Raw genomic sequence first — 25488 nt, forward strand, 5'->3', positions numbered from 1 at the left:
GCGGGGCGGCTTGTTAAGTGTTTAAGCGTCCTTTCAAAGCCGTAGGTGTGTTCCTTCCTGCTGAAACAAAACTGTATTCATCTTTGCACAACATGCGCTGGCGTCTGTAAATTTGGTATGCAACACTCGGCCAAGAATGCTCCCTGTCCGGATCTGTGTCTGCCAAACCGCACCGCTGCGCCCGCCAGCCCAGCACCAAGGGCACCCTGCTGGGGTGTCCCTGGACGGCGCCCACCCCGCCGTCTGGACCGCGGTGTGGCCTGAGCTACCACCACCTCGACTGGGCAGAGGCAACAGTTCCCTGCGTTTCCTGTCCCCCCATTGCTTCAGTAACTCACCCTGATCTCTCAAACTGCAGAGTCAAGAGGATTTAGCTTCCATCTTTCATTCCCAGGGGTCATTTGTGGGTCAGGAGTTTCCCTCGAGGGCTGATTCCACACCGCACTCCACCCTTCCACCCTTCCCAGACCACCAGAAAGTGCTTCCTTTGGTTTTTCCTCTGCTCTCTTTCCAACTTGCTAGTTAGATGAGGAACCCAGGCCCTTTCCCCTCTTCGTAGCAGAATATAAGTTCAGGCGCTGACATTTCTGGAGCTCCTGCGGCCAGAGAGGGGTACTAAGTGAGCAGCTGATGTCAGCCCTTTGCTGGCCCGAAACCAGGCGGCGGGATTTCTACTCAAGTGGTGAGAAAGAGCCTAGGCCGTGACTCAGGGCTGGCGACGATTAAACCAGGTAACGAGACACAGGGCAGATGTGTTTTCATTGCCCTGTAAGATAAATGCAGCGTTAAGTGCCTGACAACTTCCCAGAAGCAATCAGCAAAAGTTTACGAGTGCATAAACCTCAAAGACCATTCCCCGACGGTTGTTATAAGGCCCACGTTTAGAGCTTCTATAAATTCTTCAGCAGTTTCCCCAAGCTAACTTTCCAGGGACTATTAAGCAGCCACCTCCTCCGGGGAGAACTGGGGTATCTTCTTGAACCGCCAAAGAAAGAGGTTTGGGGCTCCTAGTGAGTGAAACGAAGTTGCGCCAAAGTTTGTCTCAGAAGTTTAGGTGGCCAGGGAGGGAGGAGGGAGGAATGTGGACCGGAAGTGGGGTCCAAGGAAAAGTTCATGATATGCCGAGTTAGCTGACAGCAGCGAAGGACCGGGGTCTGCCGAGGGTCGGGGATCTAGCGGAGCTCTGACCGCTTTGGGTGGTGGCCCAGTTTGGCCAGTCCGGTTCGGCAGGGCACAGCTCCCCGTGGCGCTCCTAGCTAAGCCCGAGCTCCCCCACCTCGGCCTGGACACGGTAGCCCCTTCGTCTGTCTAGTGTCCACTGAGTGTCCGACAGGAATCCATCCGGCCAGCGCATCAGAAAGGCGGCCTGAACCGAGAACTGAGTCCGACACCGGAAACGTGTCTCCACTCCGCCCAGAGCCAAGACGGTGCCAGCCTCGGTACCCCCCCAAGTGGCCAGAGTTCTTGGGTCACTTAGTATCAGACACACACGACTCACCTACGTTTATAGACAACCTTTGTTTACGATCCCGGTGAAAACAAAGCTGCTAATTGAAAAATAGTAACAGGAGCGTGTCTTTCAGCATCTTAAAGCCCGAGGTTAACAGCTGCGCGCGCCGGGGGAGGGAGGGGCGAGGGAAGCGACGAGCCAGTGGCCGCCCCGCACGTCTACGTGCCTTGGGGGTCCCGGGCGAGACACGTGGGCCGGATCGAGCCTGCAAGAGCTCAGGGCCGGGGTCCCAGGCTGGAAAACCTCCCGCAGTCCGCCAGCTCTTTCTCCCCCTTTGGGTTCCAGTTAATCCCAAGGGGCGAAGGTAACCGACGCCTGCGTAGCATTTCTGATCCCGTGAGATTCAATTTCGGGCAGTTATTTTGGAAAGATAGAGCTGGGCCCCTTTCCCTGCTTTCCAGGTGAAAACGCAGACGTTTCTCTGCGTCCTCATCCCTCCTTTCTGAAATAAGGCGTCCAACTGTTCCGATATTACCATTCAAAAACAGGTTCTGTGGCGAACCTCATTTGTGAATCTATTACAGAGATTAATAGATTATTTCTCCTTTTTCAACTAATTCTCAGTGGGGAAATTTAACCATATGGTAAGGAGAGAATTAGAATTTCATCACATTAGAGCAAAATGTAATGAAAAGAGTCCAACACCTGGGGCCAACTCTGAAAGCCACAATTAAAAGGTTTTTAATGAAACCAGAGAAACCAAAAATTTCATAGGCTTCAGTAATTCTGCCACATAAGGAAGATTTATTGGAGATGTTGGGAAATATTGTTTTTACTTGTGTTGTAAGTATGAAAACCAGCCGCTAAATACCATGTGCGCCCGGACACGGGAACCCAGGGCCCCATTTCTCATCCGGGGAGCAGCACTTGTTTCCACACTTCGGCTTCCTCTCTCCAAGAACAATCGAGGCAGACCCAGTTGTCCCTGAATGGCTTCCTGGCCTTGGAGGCGACGTTTCCGGGTAAATAAATATGCCCTGATGCCCCACTTAGTGTGTGAGAGGGTTTGACTCCCGTTGAAGTTGACTATTCTGAAACCACTGGATTTTAATCTGGAGGAAAGTTTGAGCAATCAGTTTCTTCCTGGTTAGGAAATCGTGGGCTTCATCATCACCATCACTGTAGCCGTGGTTTGGAGGCGGCAGCGAAAGTAACCCCCTCCACCACCACGTTTACAAAAAATCTAATGGGCTGCACTCCCCTTTCCCCCCTCCCCCCCGCGCCCAATCCGGGTAGGAAATGGGCAGGGAGCATAGTGGCGGGGGCGGAATAAGGCGGTGTGTTGTGGGGAGGCGGGGAGCGATTGCTTTGCTCTTTTACTAGCTAAGAATCTTGGGTGAATTTAGGGCAAGCCAACGGAGACACCGTGTCCCCCCCCTAAAGTCCCATATCCAAATCCAGATCAGAGTCATCCTATGAACAGGAGTGGAGTATCAGTCTCCCCCGGAAGGGTCATGTAGCAATGAGACAGCAGTGGCGAGAGAAGGGCGGGGGGTGGGGAAAGGGGTGCGGGGGGCGGGCGTCTGCTTTCCCCCGAACTCCCAGGCTTCGCCGCCGATCTACAATTTGCTGAAGGAGCAAAGAACATCGTCGACTCTAAGTAGGGCTTTTAGTGTGCTCATTGATGAGTGAAAGTCGCCACACATGTCAAGCTAAAGGCAGTTGTTGGGTTACTAACAGGACCCAGCGCCTTGCAAACATATGCGCTAAGCTGTGTATACAGATGGCAGGCAGAATAATGGAGCAGGCGCCTTTTATAAAGCTCTAGCTGCTGCCTGTCTTCAGACCTGGGAAATGAAACTATTCAGACTCGCGGCCAGATAGCGCCTGCGATTGTTTGTTACCGTTTTAATCCTATTAATTAAAACGTTAACCTGATTGGGTAGAAAGCGCTGTCCCAACAGGCGACTCTTCTTCATAATAACCTACTCAGAGATAATGATGTAAAAGACTCCCCCGTCTGTGGCGGCGGCTGGTTGATGGGTCCGGAAATCTCTTGAAGGTGAATCCAAGCAAGATAAACGGTGCGGAGAGGAGGCACGGGGCTGGGCTCAGAGCGGCGGCGGCGGCGGCGGCGGCAGCTCCACACCCTGCGCGCCCACCCTCCCACCATGCGGGGCCGCGGCCCATGGTGAGCCCCAGCAGCCAGCACCATCGGCTGGAGACGAAGAAGAAGAAGAAGAGGAGGCGGCGAGCGCGGGGGAAGGCGAAAAAGAAAAAGAAGGGGAGAGGGCTGCCAGCAGCGCCGGGACCGACGCGCGCACCAGCCCCGGAGCCCGGCTCGGGCGCGTCTGCGGCGCCGCCCGACTCCCGAGCCCAGGAGGCGGCGGCGGGCCCGGGCTCCGCGCCGGGGCCGGACCATGGAGCGCGGGCTGCACCTCGGCGCGGCCGCCGCGGGCGAAGACGACCTCTACCTGCACAAGAGCCTGAGCGCCTCCGCCGCCAAGCGCTTGGAGGCGGCTTTCCGCTCCACGCCCCCGGGCATGGACCTGTCCCTGGCACCGCCGCCCCGGGAGCGCCCGGCGTCCTCCTCGTCGTCGCCCCTCGGCTGCTTCGAGCCGGCTGACCCCGAGGGGGCAGGGCTGCTGCTGCCACCGCCCGGGGGAGGCGGCGGCGCGGGAGGCGGCGGCGGCGGCGGGGTGGGCGTCTCCGGGCTGCTCGTGGGCTCCGCCGGCGTGGGGGGCGACCCCAGCCTGAGCAGCCTGCCGGCCGGGGCGGCCCTGTGCCTCAAGTACGGCGAGAGCGCAGGCCGGGGCTCGGTGGCCGAGAGCAGCGGCGGAGAGCAGAGCCCCGACGACGACAGCGACGGCCGTTGCGAGCTGGTGCTGCGGCCCGGAGGCACCGACCCGCGGGCCTCCCCGGGCGCGGGAGGCGGCGGCACCAAGGCGGCCGAGGGCTGCTCCAACGCCCTCCTCCACGGCGGCGGCGGCGCCCCCCCGGGGGCCCCAAGCGGCGGCGGCGGCGGGGGTAGCGGCGGCGGCGGCGGCGGGGGTAGTGGCGGCAGCAAGAAATCCAAAGAGCAGAAAGCGCTGCGGCTCAACATCAACGCCCGCGAGCGCCGGCGGATGCACGACCTGAACGACGCGCTGGACGAGCTGCGCGCGGTGATCCCCTACGCGCACAGCCCCTCGGTGCGGAAGCTCTCCAAGATCGCCACGCTGCTGCTCGCCAAGAACTACATCCTCATGCAGGCGCAGGCCCTGGAGGAGATGCGGCGCCTCGTCGCCTACCTCAACCAGGGCCAGGCCATCTCCGCCGCCTCCCTGCCCAGCTCCGCGGCGGCGGCGGCCGCGGCCGCTGCCCTGCACCCGGCGCTTGGCGCGTACGAGCAGGCGGCCGGATACCCGTTCAGCGCCGGGCTGCCCCCGGCTGCCTCCTGCCCGGAGAAGTGCGCCCTGTTCAATAGCGTCTCCTCCAGCCTCTGCAAACAGTGCACGGAGAAGCCTTAAACATCCCCTCCACCCATCCACCACCACCCCGCCCCGAAAAACACCAGACCGACCCCAAAGCTAGAGGACAGTGCACAGCTGCTCACCACCCCTTTTATTTGGTCCTCTCGTAGTTGTGAAACACTTGCAGAACAGACAAAGCGGAGGCGAGAACTGAGAAGTATCAGAGACACTCGGGACTTCTAGCCTCGACAACCCCAGAATCTTGGTCTTTGGGGTGGGGAGTGAGGTGGAGTTGGTATGGAGGATAGATATCTTTATTTTTTCCTCGGAAAAGTGGCAACTTTGGTGGCAGCTTAGACCGCGAGGAAGCAGTTTGCCTTTAAGGTTAAAACACAAGTTGAGAAGTAGTCGTTATTAAGCGTGGAAGGTATTCCAGGGCAAAATAGTAATCCTACTGATAATTGTGAATTTGGCTAGTGCTGAGGGGGGAAGGAGGAGTCCGGGGTTGGGTGGCTTGTGGGACGGAATATTCATTCAGACAAATCAGAAAGGGCACTTGAAAATAAATTTGATTCTGAGCCAGGAGAAAAACTTGAAATGTAGATTTATTTAAGTGAAAAAACAAAACAAAAACAACAGAAAGAGACACGTTGCTATGAAAGACTTGTATTTTTTATTGTCTCTGAACTTTAATCCTGTGAAAATGCTCAAAAGTTTTGGCAAGAGTGATATAAAAAAACTGACTGTGGCTGAAAGAAATTGCATTTAAAAATATTTATGTGCACCTTGTTACTTTCCACTCTGCAATGATGTATTAACGATTCATGGTATTTATTTGTTATTCATCAATGACCCTTCCACATCAACAGTATTTATCATGTGTTAAGGTCATGGGGTCTTATGTGCAGATTTTTTTAATGCCTCTAAAATTCTGTTTTATAGATTAACTTATATTGTGTGCCAAGTGTTTAAAAGGGTTTATTTGCCAACAAGTATGAAGAGACATATTGATGTATCTGAGCTGCTTAGGTTTATCAAAGGTCACCTGGATATCTTCAGTTGCATCATCCCTGTATTTAAATTGAGCTTTAATAAATTGCTTCAGTCCAAAAATTACAGGAAAGGTGTATTCTTAATTAATGAATGAATTGATCTCTTTTTTTTTTTTCCCAAAAGGGGACTCTTTTGCATTCTAAAAAGGAAGACATCACAGCAATAGATCCTATAAGTAAGAACATGCTAAACAAATACTTTTTCCAGGCTGTGCTGTGCATTTTTAAAAGGTCTAATTTAATTGCTTTTAATATATGTGTACATATATAAGTTATTTTAACTGTGGAGAATTATTTAAGTTGAAAGACTGGTTTGATTTGCCTATGGTGTGAAATTCTTTGTTATTTTTCTAAAAAACAATTAAAAGGAAATAAAATAAAACTAAGGAAGAGCAAGAAGCTATCTACCCAAAGCGAGCTTTCAGTTTTAGTTTGCATGGCTGTTTGCCTGCCTTTCTAGCCTATGAAAATCCAGAAAACCTTTTTTAAAAAATGGAGTCCTGCTATTTTCACTCCTTGCAGATAATACAAATTCAGTTTGTCAGGTTGGATGGTGAGTGGGGAGTTGTGATGGATCTCTTGGCGGGTTTTGGATGTGTAAAGAATGATATATATATTAAATAGGTCAATCAGACTATGACAGCTATGTACGACCATTTGTATGTGTATCTATGTCAGAAAGAATCTTTATTAAAATATTTTGATCAAACATCTTATGCTGTGCTTTGTGGAAGGAGCCATCACCTCTTTTCTGTGTAACTCTTTGCTTGAAAGGTAACAAAAAAGAAAGGAGTTTTAGAGAAGGTGAAACTAAAGTTCTGTCAGGGATATGCAATTAGGAGCAGCCCTATTCACTTGTTTACTTGTTAAAAGAGGATGGCTGGGCCTGGTCATTGGAGGAGAGAGAAATGGGGTCAGTGGTGAGACACAGAGGAGGTCTAGAGCTCCTGTCTGCTGGCATGAACTTTGAAGGCCCTTCTCTCCCTGGAAATCTTTTCCCACTTTGTATGGCATTGTTAACTAGCAGTGCCAAGGCCCATCAGAGAGAGTAAAGTTTCTTAAAGAGTTTTTATTTCAAAAATTTCTATCTTCAACTTCCAGAAAGCCAAGGAAAACAGATGAATTTGGATTCTGTGAGGATGAATTCTATTGTGGCTTTCCCCTTTTTGTGTGATTGAAGAGTCAACCAGGTTGAATGATATGTGTAAACAATGTCCACAGAGATTTTTACAATGTACTAGTGTTGCTTGTTAACGAGATTTGTAGGGGCTATGTTTGGATTGGGTTGGGCATTGATTCTATTAAAGAATGGCTGTATAGGATTGTATTTGGACTTTCCTAATGCCCTCACATTTAGAAGGTTTTATTTTTATTGTGGTGAAGGTTATAGAGATGGTGGCCGTGAAGTTAGACTGTTTCCTCTATAGGCAGTTTGCTGATTGCGTTTTTGGTCTGTATAGCCTCAGCTCATAATGATATCCCTAAATGCCATCAAACTTAGTAGGGGGTGAGGGAGGATATTTTCTGCTCCACTTGCCATCAAAAAAGATTAATCAGAACCTGTAACTTTTCAGAAAACATCACAGCAAAGGGCCTTGAAGCTGAAGCCCTCCTAGTCTGGGAGTGGGGGTTGAGGGAGGGAAGAGACCAGGGCAGCCCCCAGGCAGGAGAAGACCCGTCTCTCAGCATTTACCAGACAAAGCCTGGGTGCGTCTAATTATGATTATTAAAACAATTTCCATGACGATGTCTAATATTATGTTAATTTGAAAACAACTGTGTATGAAAACTGTCGACTATAATACCTAAATTCATTTAATGAAACACATCGTTAAGGCAATTAAACCTCCTGGATGTGATTAAGAAACATAATTACGACACTGTTCTGCGCCATAATTGGGTGTCTTTAATCAAGGGGTAAAGTGCTCAGCAACACAGCCATTAGTTTGTATTGTTCTGGCCTGGCTGTCCATCATTCTGATTAGGAATTAACCAGAGTCACTATCAGTCGAATTTTTTTTTTTTTTTTCTATTTTGCGTGTTAACATTGTAGAGGACGTATTTGTTGCAGGATTTTACTGCTTAATATTTCTCATTATTACTCTCTCTGTAACCTCTGTGATGTTCAACTCTGATTAGAAATAGTACAAATAAGAGATCTTGAACTTCAAGGGAAAAAGAAATACTCACCCTCCTCTTACTCCTTTAATAACTCAATCTCCAAACTTTGTCCTGAAAAAACTGGAAATGGATGGAGGTGGGGGAAAGGAGAGGATAAACATCAGACAAATATGAGCAATTATGCAAAGTAACAGGGTTAATAATATTTAGTTTCATTTTGATAATTTCAAACACATAAATTCTCTTTCCAAATACAGGAGTTGACCAGTGTTGAGTTCTAGGAATAAATGGGGGACATCTGAAAGGAACAAGAGAGGACTTTTTGGTGATTTACTAGGTGGAATTTCCTGCCCTCAGCCAATCTTTGTAAAGTTTCTTCAGCAGCAGTTTTTAGGGGGGGAAAACCACGATTGAAGAAACAGTTCTTCCCCCACCTGGCAAAGCCCTGGGCCGCTTTCCGAGGCCCGCTGGACACCTGTATTTTCAGCCCAGGGTGGAAAGTTGGTGCACACACTTCTGGCCTCAGATGTCTTCCCATTGCGCAGCATCCACTTCAGGATTGGGTGACTGAGCACCAAGGGGTCAGGGTGATCTTGCTGAAGTGCCCTTGGGCCAGAACAGAGACTCTGGGCCCTAAAGCGGCGGCGTCTATCAGAGTACTTCGGTCAGCTTCAGAGCCTGCATCCACTGGGCCTTGGGTGCTTCTGAGGGGAGTGCACCGCCCCAAGGATCCCAGCTGCTTGAGTTTCTTAAGGAACTGACTGTAGGCCGAGGCAGTGAGCGAGGAACCAGAATCTCACTTGGCCTTTTATTCTACCGGTTTCCTTCTCTAGCTTCTAACTTCTATATTTTTCTCTAATTTCGAATTCCTATTTAGATCCCATCTCCAACTTGACTTTGGGCACCTACAGGAATGAAGCGCTCTGGGGCTCTTAGTGGACTCCTTCCTATAGAACCGCAAATGATCATCTTCGGAGAGCTCACTAGTTACACCCTCCTCTCTCTCTGTGGTGCCTGTAAGTGTGTGTGTGCGCGCGCATGAATGTGTGCGCGCGCGATTGTGTGAGCGCGCTCGCAACGACGCGCTCTCCTCTGCAGCTGGGCATCCCTTCTAAGACCCCGTGCTGCGCTTAAATTTTTGCACCCTCCTGTCGCACCCAGCACCATCCTTCCTGCCAACAGCTCTTTGGGAAGGGCCAAGGCTCACCGGTTCCGGTCTCCACGCGCTCTTGGCCCTGATGCCGGAACCGAACCTTTCTCCGCGCCCGGGACCCTGAGATTGTTCCAGCCTGAGTGGCATTGACTTTTCCAATGTAATGACTTATGAAAGATATAATCATGTGTTAAATTGAATTCTCCGTTTAACTGTTAATGGTGTGCTCTGGGCACATTTACGTATTAGATGCTATGGTAACTAATTACCACTAGGAAAAAGGATAATACACTTCCCAGACTTTGAAAAATAATGATGAGAGATCACTTCCCAGTTCGCAACACATAGTGGCGACTCTGCCGCCGGAGACGCACTGAGCAGAGACCCCAGCGTGTTCTGGTGACAGGCGGGAAGGTAATGAATCCTGCCCAGAAGAGGCTCCTTAGTAAAAACCTTTGATGAAAATCTAATGTAGTGGGGAAGTGGGGGGATGGGCTGGGACAACCAGACAACGTTGCCTCTAAACAGAATTAAATTGCAAAATAAACGTCAGAAACAAAAGTATTCTTTTAATTACAACGCAGGTCAGACTAAATCACTTGCCAAGCAACTTTACATGAATGAACATTATTTGTTGTGTGGGCACTATAAATGAGTCCCACTTCTTCGAGCTCTGCCTTGGCACTTACAAAGTTGGATGCCCCTGGATCTGCCAAGCCAATGAGCTCCGGGTTAAAGTTGGCCTTTTAAGTCAGACATTGGGCACAAGAGAAGGAAATAGGAGAGAAAACCAGGAAAAGGTAACTTAAGAGAAAAAAACAGTTCTCAGGACAGGAGTTTTCTTCTCTCCCTGCCGGATTTCTGGCTTTTCTGATCAGTTGATCTGTGTTTACCAGAACCAGGGTTTTGTAGACTGTGCGAAATAACCAGGTGTCTGTTTCGCCCCAGGGCTACGGTCAGTGTTTGTGCTGGGGACCCGGGAGGGCAGGAGGAAGGAGGGAGCGGCTTTCCCGAAGGCCAGCCCAGTGTTGCAGACCAAATGATGTCCATAAGGTGTGCCACTGTGCTGTGCGCTGCTCCGGCTGCGCCCAGGGAGGGATTTGGGCTCCACAGCAGCAGACCATCGCTGGACTGGCTGTCATTCTGGGCCCCTCCTGTAGGGCGCAAGGCCATTCAGCCCCTAAGTTCCTAGGGACAGAAAGGGAACTTGGGGGCTCTGCCTCAACTCTTTCAAGGGAAGGCACTTGGATCGGGGTGCCCCTTGCACCTGCCATGGCCTGGTGAGTTCACCGGAAGATTCCCGGTTTATAAGAAGAGACTGCAGCCCAGCCAAACCCCGGAATTCTGCGAAAAAGCACCTCAGTTTTAAACCCCAAAGAACCTCATCTCTTCCCAGCCAGGCAAGGAAAATTAGCTCGCTTTCCCTGAAGCCCTATTTTGGTTCTACCACTTTTCCTAAATGACTCGTCTTAACATAATCCAGGAGACTTCTGGACTACTGCAAAACTATCCACCCCCTAAGTGCTTGTGAGTGTTCGTGTAGGACTTTCCTGTCCTTTACTGTATGTCCCCTCCTTCCGGCAGTACAGAAACACAGATTAGGGAGCTTTGGAAGAGAAATGACTGGGCTGGGAAGGCTAGACTGCAAAAGGAAAAGGGATTTTGCAGTTACCACCCACCCCCAGACCTAGCTTCCAATATGTGATGGACAAGCCTATCTTAGAAGTCACCAGGACGCTCTGATGGGGAGTTGGCTTTAATTATGCACAATGTGATATCATTTTCTTTCCCAGATTGGGAAAGAGTTAATTCTTTTCCAAAGACCATAGTTGCCCTTGTCTTTTCAACCTGATTCAGAGATGCAATAAAATATGAAGCAAATTTATGATCTGTTTCAAGCGTTTTATTGCTGTATTTTTAAATTCATATATGCACATATAAGAACTATGATCTGTGAATAATTTGAAATGCTACCCTAGAATGATACATTTTAGATAAAACATAACCATATCTTTATATAATTGTCTCAGATTAAAATAAAAAAGAAAAATAGGTTTCTAATGTGGACCAAACTAAAAAACTAATGACAGCCATAAACTGCTAACCAACCATAAATTAACATCTTCATCAAATGCTAAAATGGTATCAGTGGTTATATAAAGCAATTATTATTTCTCTTTATAAGTTTTAGAATAAAGTTCAGGGATATTTAAAGGACCCATTATTTACAAATGCTTCCCAATTTTAAAGATTTCATAATTTTATTAGGAGGATGGTTGCAACTCAAATCTGCTATGTTAATAGGGATGTTTAGAGATGAGAATTTAGTTTTAGACATAAAAATGCTTCATGGCCTAACCTCAATCTATGCATTTACTCTGCTCTGGCAATTATTGAAGAACTTGGTGTAAGGATTTCTTTGTTAATATCCTTATATCCTCCTAGAAAATAGAAGACAAATAATTTCTTATTGTGAGCGAGACTGAGATTATGTACCCAAGTGGTTAAAACATTAAAACATGCACTGTCTACTCAAGCAAGTGCAGCTCCATTTGCCACGTATAGTTTCTTTCTGAAGAGCTATGGTCAAAATTCAAGTGCTAAGTGCAGCTTGTCCCCTCCATCTAAGATTTCCATTAAAAAAAAAAAAAAAAAAAAAGATTTTCCTAACCAGGCCTCCACAGAAACATGAATAGCCATGAAGGAGGAAAGGAAATCTATCTATTAAATCTATAAATGTATCAGAAAGCAGGAGCAGTGAATAACTTACATTTTTTACTGCAGAAGCATCAAGCAAATACATTCTTCAAAGTGCAGATTTCTCGAGAAAGTGAAATTAAGAAAAATCTGGAATTATTCAACAAAGTAAGCTCTTTTTAACAACTCAGAAAAATTATTTTTTTTTATGAAAACAAAACACTGATTTGAACTATGGAGGATCTGGCTGGAACACATACATACTCAAATTACCTCTGCCACTCTGGTGTTACTTCTGTGTGTTGCCCTTCTGTGGATAAACATCTCCAAAGGTCAGGGATTAACTAAGATCTTCAGTTGGCTGAGTCCTGCATTGTTTAGTCTGAGGACTTTGTTTTTAAAAAATTATAAAAGCTATAAAATTATTTTTATAGCTTTCCTTGTAAGATACCAAATTTTAAAAAATGGAGAAAGTACTACTTCCTATATGCTTTTGGATTTAAAAATTCAAAAGTGATTTCAAATACTTCAAAAATATTCCATCTAAGGTATAAAACAAAGGCATTTATAAAATTTTAAATATATTGGCCAGTTCTTAGAAGTTATGGAATGAAAGTCTATTTCATTTCAACAGTAATTTGAATCTCAAAGACAAAATCATTTACTTAAAAATGTGGGTTGTCATGTAATGATGACATACATTTCATGTGACCTATAATGGTTTAGTTCTTAGAAATAAAAGTTATATGGAGTGAACATTCTCTTGCAAACAAGTAAGAATCACCAGCTAATATGTGCTTTATAAGTGTTTAAATTTGACCCAATGACAAACCATTAGGTACCAGTACCTTTACCTGTTACTTCCATCACCCTAGCTTCTTCCATGAGCGCAGAACATAAATTGTAAGGGAAATAAAATACCTCATGAGTTTATCTCTAAATATTTACTTTCTAGGTAGTCTGCAGTATATCATGTCTCTCCTTATAAAAATGAATACAGTTAAGAATTAAGAACATCAGCTATACCTCAAAAAATTAACAAAAAACTGTAACACATTTAAAATTAATCCAGCATAGCCACTGAGTATTTTTTTTCCTATTCAACTATATCGTGAGTAGAAAATGCACAGTATTACTCACATGACCATGGATAATGCCAGACAGTTCTGCAAAATTATTGTTTATTTAGTAAGTGTGTTTTAGAGTAAAACTGAAAGCCAGGATGATTATTTCATAGATTGTCCATTTAACGACATAATTGACCCTAAGTGTTCAACCATACTGAATTGCCTAGTTCCAATGAACAGAAACACCCTCAGAGTCCAAGGCAGTCCTTTAAAACATGAATGAATTGTTTCTTCGGAAAGCCAAGAGTCCCAGTGAAACGCTCTACGTACGGAGACTGAAGGAGCCACATTTCATCAACACTCTTCTGTGTTCCGTGTTTTATTTACAGCTAGCATTTCAGCTCATGAATACACAGAATACAGTCCAAATATTACTCAGCTTCATTCACTATCTGTGGTAAAGTTATCCACAGAAAACAAAGACCACATCTCTCTTCTGTGGAGAGAAACAGACTCTCTCTCCCATTCTTGTTTTCTTGTACATCTCTCCACAGAATCATAGTCTATAATCATAATCTATAATTAAGAACAGCAACCTAGCAAGGTCAACGTCGTTAAAATAAAGTTTAAAAACTTATTAGTCACTGATATTCTTGTATGTTTTTATTTCCCACATAAATACGTGAAACTATACTGAAAAATGGGCTTCCCTGGGAGTTCAGCAGTAAAGAATCCACCAGCAGTGCAGGAGACACAGAGACATGGGTTCAATATCTGGGTTGGGAAGATCTCCTGAAGAAGGAAAGGAATGGCAACCCACTCCAGCATTCTTGCTGGGAAACTCCACGGACAGAGGAGCCTGGCCAGCTACAGTCCATGGGGTGGCAAAGAGTTGGACATGACTGAAGTGACTGAGTACACACACATGCATACTGAAAAATGTTCTGAATGTAACAATTAATGTTCTTTTACTGAAAATATGAGAAAATAAGAACGTATATGTAAATGGTGGGGAAAGATGAGGGTTTGAGGATCTCCAGACAGCAAAATTATTTCCCAAATCATTTACTAACTGTAATAAAATCTTCTGTCACCCAACATGCTCCTAGTAGGGAAATAAGGAGACAGTCATTCACCTGTGCTTTAAAAGTTAATTTATTGGCTCATTGCATATTAGAAAAAACACACACATTAAATTGACTTACAAAGCATTTGCATTTCTTACCTAAAATCTTTTCAAGATAATTTGCTTCCTCATAAATCCACCTATATACCATTTTAAAATCAAGAGTATTAAATATTTAAGATTTCTTTTTACAATATAGAGATTCTCCTGCTTAAAAAATACTTTAAAATGTTAAGTGTTGTCAAATTACTCCTTTTAAAAATTGTTCAGTAGAGATTTTCACAAATTTTATCTTACTCAAGAAAATATTACAAACAAAGTAAACAAACCAAATATTTCTAACACCAATGATCAACGACTCAGATTAACACTCTGAAATAGAGTAAGTAATAGAAACATTAGAGAGTTTTATGTGATCACCCACTGTAACTTAAAATAATGCTACCGGGAACTTAATCTTGGCTTGCTAACTTTTTCCTAATTGAGTATGTAAATATGAATACCTAATAATGCAATTCGGTAAATAATGGCTTGCAGTATTGGCAAATTTAATAGGTTAAATCAGTGTACATTCTCAGGACATATAATTCTTGTTTTAAAATTATTGATGTTATTTTATACTAAGATCAAAACCTAGATAATTTTTGTGCTTTGATCTTTGAAATTGTTTTAAGATTCCATGGTTTAATTAGAAGGATTAGCTTATACAAAGGCCACTCAAATTATTTTTCATAAGAAAATCAACAGAAGTAATCATGCAAATTTTGAGCATAGAAGCTCCTCTGCCTTAGACTTGTGACCCAACCTTAATGATAAAATCGGCAAAATATAATGAAGTGTGTCGGGAAGGCCACACAAGACAGATAAAAGTTCCCAAATAGGTTGCTTACCAACATTCTTTACTTAGTGACAAACAACTTTTTCCTGAATATCTTCAGAGCATTTAGTTTTTGCTAAATGATGCCTCAGTTGGTCACTGATATAAAATAATACCACTAGTCATTCATTTTCTTTAATTTGACATTTAGAGGAGGGGCTGTAAAAATGAAGAGGGTGGGTTTTTACTATATGTAAAATACAGTTTTCAAAAAATTCTGATGCCTCAATAGCTGTATTTTGTTTTGGAGATCTTTAACATATAATCACAATACTGGATGTATATGTTTTGTTGTATCTAATTAGGCACATAGTAATTTCTCATTGCAGAACACTAATTTGGAATGAGTGATGGAAGGTCAGTTAGAACGAGTGTTGAATCAGAATTTTAAAACAGTTTTAGGACGACGAATTTATTACAACTACATTTATAATAAATTACTTGGGTATATATTGCTTTCTCTAATAAACTGTGTGTTCTTGAAGAAGGGTAATCCAGTGCTCAATAAATGTTTGACTGAATAAATGAATAATCATTTAACCAATAACAAAAAATGCTTCCCTTTAACAAATATACACAAACAGTTTTTAATTTAAAAGGTGCAGCATTGTCAAAGTATCTCCTTACAACTTACATTTGGATATTGCATTACACTTTTCAAAATAAGTTCACACATCTTACTGTGTTCAATCCTCATAATGAACCCTGACATCCAAAGGCTGTATTATTTTTATTTTGCAAATATGGAAACTGAAACACTGAGAGGCAAAGTGACTTGTTGATAATAGTAAATCAATTGTGTCGTAGCTAAATTTCATGTCTTTTAACTTATTCTCTATGACATTTATTCTATTCATAGACAATCTTTGATGACCAGGTTTAAGCCTGTCACAAGACTCCATCCATTGCTTTTATATAATGTTTCTACCCTAAATTCCTTTCACTGTAAATTAAGCAGAAACTAGAATGGAGTGCTTTTCCGTGCTCTCTCTGCTACAGCATCACAGAAGTGTGCTACTAAGATGAATTTAACAATCTGGAGGTTTCCACATCAGGCAATATGGTGGAATAGATGTCCTAGTACAAAACAAATGGGCTCTGCTTTGTGGCAGAACGGGATAAAGGTTGCAGCCCAAGGGGCGTGGGGTATGTGTGCGTGCATGTGTGTGTGTGTTTAATCCAAGACTTGTGCACAAAGGCAAGAACTTGCAGAGGCAACATCTTCAGTAGGTGTCTAGAAAGAAACCTCACTCCACAGAGGACTGGGTATTCTTGCTTATCCCTACTCATAGGGTTGCAATCTGGCTGACTTAGGGCCAGAACCCACCCTATCTATGCAGTTTCCCATTTGTGTGCTCAGTCACTTTAGTCATGGCCAATTGTTTGAGACCGGATGGACCGTAGCCCGCTAGTCTCCTCTGTCCATGGGATTCTACAGGCAAGAATACTGGAGTGGGCTGCCCTTTCCTTCTCCACCCAGGGATTGAACCCGCATCTCTTGTATTGGAGGCGGATTTGTTACCAATGAGCCACTGGGGAAGCCCATGTAGTTTCCCATCCTCTTTCAAAATACTCAAGGTGAAATTTTAAATTGATCCGAATTTGAGAGTAACAGCAGCCAGGTGAAAGCAAACACAAATTTCCTCTGGTGGCGTGAACTTTAAACTCGGGTCTTAAAAAAAATTCCAGAGATAAAATTCCAAAGAACGAGTCCACTAAACAAGCAAGGAAGAGTTAAAAGAAAAACAAACTATGGGATCAGACCCATAAAACACTGATGATGTAGAAACACCAGATATGAATACAGTTCCTTAATATATTTTTAAAATGAAAGAAGATATTGAGTATATGATGAAGGAACAAGATACTGTCAAAAATGACCAGGCAGATAGGAGGAACAAAAGAGAATTCTCCAATTGAAAATGTAACCCCTAAATTTATCAGACTCAGGGGAATTGCAATTCTGAAAGCGGACAAACTGACATCTGGCACCCTGGCTCAGATCAGCTCTGGAGACCCCATAGAAGGGAGAGGGTAGTGAGGATCTGAGCACGAAACACAAGAAGTCTAGAGCATCTCAGAGAGTGAAGGCTGTCATGGACTGTGTGCCTGTGTGTGTGCGTGTTGGGGGGTGGTGCTGGCAACAGGGGTGCTGGCAACAGGGCTTCCGGCAGCCCAGGGCGGAGGGTGGGGCATGAAGTAGTGAGAGGATGGGCGGGGGCAAGGGGGCAAGGCTTTTCGGTTCTGCTTTGGCCTTTCCCCCAAATTAACTGTCCCACCAACACAGTTTATATCACTGGGTGAATAGAGCATTGAAACATCATGGGTACACATTATGAGATACTATACAGTAGTTAGAGGTGATAGATCAAATACATATAAAGTAATATACTTTAAAGTAATATCTTTAAAGTATAGTGCTTAGTAAAAAATTAAAAAGAATATGATGTATAGACTAGACATTTATGAAAATTAAAAAACACATATAACCAAGATAATAACATATGTTCTATAAAAACACCTACAAATAAAAAGATACATACCAAACACATTAGAATATTTCCGGATAATGGGGAAGGGTATAATGGTAGGGTTTAGGGATAGAATAGAATGAGTAAAGAAAGCCTAGTTTGGACCAATTATAATTGTTTACTGTGAACTAAGGGGTATAAGGCATGTGATCACTCAATCCTATGAACCTAAGGTTAAAATAAAAAGACAGAAGAAACAAACCCAATGGATGAGTTAAAGAGTAGAATAAACTGAAAGCGATATAAAGATCCAACGAAATGGCCTAGAATATAAATTAGAGATTAAAAAATACAAGGAGAAAAGGTTAAACAACATGGACTATAAACAAGATACAGAGCTGAAAGAGGAAATATTCAAAGAGATGACTGTGAATATTCTACGTTTGATGAAAGACACCACGGCATGCAAGCACTATAAACAGAAACTAAGAACGTCAAAGACAAAGAGAGCATATTAAAGCTGTCAGAGAAAAGAGGTTGACTACCTGCTGAATAATTAAACCAAATGAAGGCTAACCTCTTAACAACATGAGATATCAAAACAGGAAAAAAAGGCAAACTAAGGAATGAGGACAAAAGGAAAGCATCTTCAAATTGGCAAAAACGAAGTTCAGATGGACAGACCTTCATTTAGTGCATGAACTTCAGGAAGGAGAAAAATAGATGCTAGAAAAGCTATTTAGCTACTAAATATGGTTCAGTATTTTATAATGTTATTTGAAAGATAAATTTCCTTTTCAAAAACAAAAGCAAATTTCTGAAATCCTAGAAGTTTCAATGAAATAACTAGAAGTTATAACTAGAAGTTCCCATGGAATAACTGGGCTTATTTACCTGCTTTGCCTGTTTTTATATGGCATCAGCATTCAAGCTGAATGACAAACCATCATTTGGCAATCTGATATTAGCAATCTTTGAATCATCCAGCCGACGCTGCATTTTGGCATATGGAATTATACTGCATTACATAATGCCGTAATTCAAATACTACAAATCAAATCCCAGTCCAAGAGGTGAGGGAGGCATCAAGAACAAATACTGCTATCTAGTTTTTCAGTTGATATAAATGCTTGATATAAAGCATTCAGGAAAGTTAATTACAACACCGGCATAACCCTTACAGTTCACACTGGAGTCAAATGCTATAATCAATCCTGTAATGATCTCAACATTTACTCCTACAATAAACCTAATACTAATGTCTAGGGCAATTGCTGAATATATAATAGGTTTTGTGTGTTCTTATACTGATAAATCTTATCAGTATCTAACTTGAACATGAGTAGCCTTATATAACAAGAAATTTTGTTCTACTGAGCCACAGTATACAAAGTAATAAAGTACATTTATGGATGATTAAATATTGAAGTGAAGTTGAAGCATTTAATCTACCGAAAACCTCATTTAATGCAAACGTACCCCAGCAATATAGATATTATTGATATTATACTTGAAGGGAACATTTTCATCTAGTGTATCTCATGGAAATTTAATTTCCTTCTTCTCTGAGAACTTGAAATTTGTTAGACTGTGTCCATTTACAGCATAAATTTCCATTAGTACATAAAGTGTATTTTTACATATTATAGAAGAATTTGTGACTTAACAAAATCCCACAGTGTCAGATCTATTACTGTGAAGGCACATTTACCATGACATTTGCAAATCACAATACGTAGAAACTTAAAAAAAGCTACTTTAAATTTATCATTATGTTGATTTTGATGTCCATTTTCATGCTACCATCTTTTTTTTTTTTAATTATGGGTTTTGTGATCAAGTACAGATGGGACTGATCTTAGATCAAATAGAAATTGGCATCTTTAAAACAAACAAAGCAATTACACTTGAAATTAAAAACAAATAGATGAACTGAGGACATTTAGGTTAGTTTTCTAGATAGATTTCTCTCCTTTCCTTTTAGCTTACGATTTTATTTTGTATCTAAATAAAACATCAGAGTCTGGGTAAGGAATACCAAACAAAAAGCGGCTATAGTTTAGTTCTAAGGGCTTATTATCAATTATTTCTAAATCAAAGTAAGTTAAAAGCACAACCAACAATTGCTTTATTTCAACCATGGCCAAAAATCGGCCTGGACATTTGCTGACTCCCAATCCAAATGGCAAGTGGTAATACTTCAGCTTTTTCCCTCTTTTAAAAAAGGTGGTTTTCTTCTTACCATTTTCTGTAAAACGATCAAATCTAAACTCCTGTAAAGAAGAAAACAGCATGTTAAAACAAAAAATTTCCATGAAAAAATCTGAGTTCAGTTCACAAGGATGCTAGCTCTCCTTGCCCATCTTAAAAGGTTTCTTTTAATCTAGCAAACACCAGGAAATAAAACTTAACTAAGTGCAAATTAGGTATGAACATTCAAAAATCTCCAGTGTTATTAGACATTTACTCCTCTCACATCAAACAGAAATCCAGACTCTTCTGTAAGACTTTTCTTCACATTTTTTTCCTATGCTAAGTATGAAAGTGAGAGTGAAGTGAAAGTGAAGTCATTCAGTTGTGTCCGACTCTTTGCGATCCCATGGACTGTAGCCCACCAGGCTCCTCCCTCCATGGGATTCTCCAGGCAAGAGTACTGGAGTGGGTTGCCACTTCCTTCTCCAGGGGATCTTCCTGACACAGGGATAGAAGCAGTATTTCTGTTTTTGTTCTCTAAGATGGGTCTTGACTTAACGACACCTGAAATACCAAGGCTGGGGGAAAGTGAAGGGCAAGGCCTCCAAGGTTACTAGGGAATAGTGAATTCCACTGACCAGAGAGGCTGCTACAGATGGACAAGTAGGATGAGTTTAGGATTCAGTGCTTATGTTTGGATGAAACAGATATGAAATAATAAGATTCACATTAAGCACTAGAAAAGAAGAGCACTAAGATTCAAAGTCTGTCTGGATTGCTTTTTGTGTTTTATTGACTTTCTTCTATGACAGTTCTCTTTAGAATGAGTGTTCTTTGGGTTAACTCTCTTGGTTTCTGATATATTTTCATAAATAAGTTATATTATTTGTTACAGAAAATGATGGGACTAGTTTATGGAAAGTGTTTGGTCCGCCATCTTAATCTACTCTCAGTTGAGTTTCTGAGAGGACACTGAGCGACCTTATTTCAGCCCATGGTAAATTAAACCATTGATTAGATTAACGCACGTGGCATGCATGACAACGACTAAGTCTGTCCTGTATGCCGTGCTCATTAGCATTAGACCTGCTCAGCACACAACTTTGCCGTGAACTATGAAGCCAGAGGCAAAGAAGCAGGTCAGACTGAAGGCATTCAGATTATAGCTAAAACCCCGCAGTACACAGATAGATTCTGAATCTATCACAAATGATCTAATTTTCTTGCTCAATGCTCAATTCATGTTGGTGAAACCATTTCCTTTAAAAGTATTGGTTTTACCCTCATTTACCTAGGATACTGATTTTGATAACTAATTAAGCTTTTAAAACACAGCTTGGGTAGTTTCTATTCCACGGCTGCCCCCTAAACTTGCAAGCTGATGAGATCATAATGGGAAAATTAATCTGCATCAGAATGCAAGTATATTTTGCCATAGATAGTTCTGGGATGTATCTGAATAGGATCTACCAGTGCTAACTTATAAATACCTGTCCATCCTTGTAGCATGGATAAGGACATTCTCTGTGGACATCGACTTTGTTACTAGAGATGGAATTACAACTTGGCACTGTATCTCAGGAAATCTTTTTTCCTTACTGGAGCCCAGGCCTGCCTGCCTGAGTTCAATACTGCTGCTTCCTCTTTCTCACTGACCAATCTAAGATCATGCTCTTCTCAAGAGTTCTTTGCCTAGGCCAAACCAGTGGATATCACTTTTACATTTGAAAAGCTCTCACTGCAGTCAGTCTCATCGTTTAAGTCAGAATATACAGAAGGAAAATTTAGCTTGAGTTACAACTTCATAGTATGCTGATATCATAAATAAGCCAGACACTGTTATGGCATTTTGATTTTCTTTTGTATACATGGATATACAGCTGAGAAGCCACAGTGACCAACAAAACATGCCTAAATCCTCCTTCTCCCCTGCTGCCTTCAGTGAGTGCATATGCAACTCCCTCAGACTTCTAGTCAATCAGTAATACCACTTGTCCAATTTTCCATCACCTCCCAGTCAATTTCCTCACAATAAATATCACAGAAATTCCTAATTAGTTGTTTATATTATGGACCAAGAAAGGAAAAGACCAATTTCTTTTGTTCTGTGGCTACCATCAATCTCAAAGGCAATATGGAAATACATAGCAATTTTTTTTTTGATGTGGACCATTTTCAAAACCTTTATTGAATTTGTTACAATACTGCTTCTGTTTTATGGGGTTTTTTTGGCCATGAGGCATGTGGGATTTTAGCTCTATAACTAGGGATTGAACATGCACCCCTTGCATTAGAAGGTGAAGTCTTAACCACTGGACTACCAGGGAAGTCCCCATAAACAGCTTTTTGTGTTAAAATTTCTTTTCAGTCTGTTTTCCATTGCCAGGACATGGAGAACCTGAGCAGGTTCCATGTTATTAGGAAGCGCTTGTGACAGCTGCTAGAAATATAGTCTGTTTCTTTTTTTAATAAAAGAAGGGGTGTAATAGTCTCACTTCAGAGATTCTGAGGTCACAGTGACATAGAACAAAAAGGAAGCTTGAGATGCCTTGATCTTTGATCAGGAACACAATGAAAACAGGATCCATCACGCGGCAGTACACTACCATAACAGGTCAGTGCTACACAATTAAGGGCCCATTAAACGCAGTATTATTCAATGGATGAGAAGAGAGAGATCCTGAGAGACAAGCCTTAGGCACCGAGCTTCCCCACGGCTCCTCTGCTGACTGTCTACCCCACGGGTTGCTCCCCATCATCGTTCTTCTCAGAGGGACCTATTGAGGCCCCCATCATGGTGATCATATTGCTCTGGCCTCTGACTGATTCAGCACAGGGTGTGTGAACCAATCTCTCAGGGCTACAGGTGAAGAGTCTGTGGGGCCATCTGGGAGAACGTCCCTTCTCATGAAGGAGGAAAAACGCGATGAAACAGTTCACCACTCTTCCTACTCTGGATCTGGTTATATGAGAATAAGATCCCTGCAAGGCTGCAGCTGTTCTGTCACCAGGCTGAAGACGAAGCTAACTCACAGGAGATGGCAGAGCCAAGAACTCCCAAGAGATGAGACTCGTCACACTGTCTTATTTATCTCCATATTTTCAAAGTCCCCACCAGAGCGCTATGCACATAGTGAGGTTCTATGTATGTTTGTTGAATTAATGAATAAATACATGACAATAAAGCATATTTTAAAAGCAATCTTCAAGCTTTTGAAGAAAACAGAGATATTGAATGAGTAAATAAAGATGGGGAGAATGAAGAGTAGATGAATATTCAAATAGAAAATGTTTACAAATAGAAAGTGGTATACTATTTAGCGCTAGAAATAAAGATTGGGTAGACGATACAATTTCCTGGATAGAGAAGAATTTTGAGTCTGAGTGACTGAGGAACACTGCATAACACCCTAATCTGAGTTCTCCAAATTTTATGTTTAGTTCAAGTCAACAGCTTTTTTTTTTTTTTTTAAAAAAAAGCATTTCCAGCATGTGAAGGAAGCACTAAAGTCTAAAAAGGCATAGAGACTTCCCTGGTGGTCAATAGTGGTTAAGACTCCATGCCTCTAATGCAGGGGTGTGGGTTTGATCCTTGGTTGGAGAACTAAGACCCCACATGCTGTGTGGTGTAGCCAAGAAAATCTTTTTAAAAAGTAAAAGACATAAAACATAGTCTTGTTGGAGTAGTTATAGGTGTTCATATCCATATGATCAGCTCTTGTATTCACTCAATTCATCATTTTGGGTTTAGGAATCTGGATTAGATAAAAGATATGACTTTCTAGAAATAAAAACTGTCACTATTTTGAATGTATGACTAAGAGGCTGCACACTTGCCCTGGTTTATAGCCAGATCTCCTGGGAGCAAGATGACTAAGTACAGAGATTTCTTTATCTCCATGACTTGGATTCCAATCAGTGGTGAGTTGTGGCCAGTTTGTACCAGCAAGAGAGTACATACACATCTCTTCCCCACACTGTGTTCAGGGTCTTCACGTTGGTAGCAGGAAATCAGTGAAGATGAGAGCATTTACACCATGACAATTGACAAAATCAGGGTTTTGCAGAGTGTTGGTTTGCCAGCACATTGCTGGTTCCAACATGGTAGGAATGCAAATGCCAGTTCACTAGAGGACCAGAAATCCTCTCAACATGGAGCATGTGGTTATGAGAACACAGCCACATCATAAGGACAAATCCCTAAATAATAAGCTCTTAGGACAGGGACCTTTGTTATATCTATATCACCCATTATGCCCATCAATGTGCTTTCTGGATAGTAGATGCTCAATACAGGTTTGTTTTGTTGAAATGTACTAATGGCACAATCTCTATTTCAGTTTGAGAGACACAAAATCATTGAGACTGTTTCCACATTTGTCATGATCTGTGCATTTTAATAACAGTGACAATAATCCAAAGAATATTGATGAAACAATTTTTACAGTAATTTAGAATTTTTTTAAGGGCTTTCAAACTCATTTATCATTTTTTAATCTCTTTGCCTCTGAGAAGTAGACTGGGAAGGCTTGTATGACATTAACTCAGAGCTCTGGAGTTGGTAGGGGGATACTCCAGTGGCTTTGTAATTACTTTGTGTCACTGTGTCCTTCTTTAGAGGCTATTTGGTTATAGAAATGCATCACCATCTATAATGTTGGCCATTTCTTCCTATGGGTCAGCTTCCCTTTATACCTTAGCACCTCCACAGAGAAACCAATCAATATATTTGGTCTTCTCCACAGCTCTACTTTTGGATGCTTCATTTTGCCAGAAAAGTAATTATCACCAGTTACTAATTACTTGAAAGCCAGTGGCTAGAATTTTGGTTGACAATTGACATAAATTTGAGGAAGCTTCCAGAAAGTTTTAAAGGTACCTATTTAAAAAGGTACCAATCCCGAGTTAATTAAGAGAGCATCCAGACTTTCTTGGGTGGCATGTAGATGGATAAAGAAGGAAGAAGAAAGAACTGGGAAGGGTGGTTTCCTTTGTTCTCTCCCACTGTTTTAAATTTCACTTGCCAATCTGTTTTCCCACATCAGCATGTGCCACCTGACAGGCTAACATCACAATAAGCTAAGGAACCCACATTTAGGAAAAAATAATTCTCAGTACAGGTTACATGCTGGTAGCTTATAGGCCCAATTAGGTCTCCAGACATTTTTTGTTTTAGCCCACATTGTGTTTAGACTTAATTTTTCCAAACATTTAAAAATTCTAACTTTCACCCAACAGTCTGTTTTTGAAGTTTAAAAAACTAATAATAAAAATGACTTGGTTACATCAGGTCTATGTGCTTATAAGAACTGAGGATTGCAGCCAAATGATCTCACATGCCTCTTGGGTGGTCCTTTCACCAGAGTTTTTACCACTCCCAATGGTTTTGCAATATTTACACACAAGCCACCCTATCTATTGGATCTAATTAGGCCCAGGATGCATTTGAGTGTGCGTTCTCTGCAGTGATTTAACATTTTAACTGAAGTATAATTTCACTTTCAGAACACTCACCCATCTCAGCACTTCCTATTTGCTTCCTTCTATGGGTACCCTCCTGCATGCCAGGCACTGAGAAATCAGAGAAGGTTGAGGACAGGATCTCTCTGCTCCAAGAACGTACAGGATACAGGCACATGAACAAACAAGTCACTGCAAGATACTGTGGGGTGTGCCCCCTCACACAGGCTACACAGGCCAGAATGAGCAGTGGCAGATTCTCTGAGGAATGATGTGGAAATCAGGGACATTGTCAAAGATGATGAATAAGAGAGAGTCTTGTGAAGTCAACTGGAGTCTCTCGGTAGACAAGTCAAGAGGGACATTCAA

At 42.5% G+C, this 25488-nt stretch overlaps 2 protein-coding genes across 2 annotated transcripts in view; one reads left to right on the top strand and one right to left on the bottom strand.

Moving 5' to 3' along the window:
- Window positions 1-3099: 3099 nt before the first annotated feature.
- BHLHE22 (basic helix-loop-helix family member e22) lies at window positions 3100-6663 on the top strand. Its single transcript, XM_027972994.3, has one exon. The coding sequence runs from the start codon at window positions 3871-3873 to the stop codon at window positions 4957-4959; it is 1089 nt and encodes a 362-aa protein (XP_027828795.1). The 5' UTR covers window positions 3100-3870; the 3' UTR covers window positions 4960-6663.
- Window positions 6664-14131: 7468 nt separating this feature from the next.
- LOC101119648 (cytochrome P450 7B1) overlaps window positions 14132-25488 on the bottom strand; it is a 173745-nt gene continuing 162388 nt past the window's right edge. Inside the window, exon 6 of the mRNA XM_004011703.5 lies at window positions 14132-19739. Coding sequence (XP_004011752.1) covers window positions 19452-19739 — 288 coding nt within the window. The 3' untranslated portion in view covers window positions 14132-19451. The remainder of the gene's footprint in view (window positions 19740-25488) is intronic.

The sequence above is a fragment of the Ovis aries genome, chromosome 9 (assembly GCF_016772045.2).
Source record: "Ovis aries strain OAR_USU_Benz2616 breed Rambouillet chromosome 9, ARS-UI_Ramb_v3.0, whole genome shotgun sequence".
Classification (NCBI taxonomy): Eukaryota; Metazoa; Chordata; class Mammalia; order Artiodactyla; family Bovidae; genus Ovis; species Ovis aries.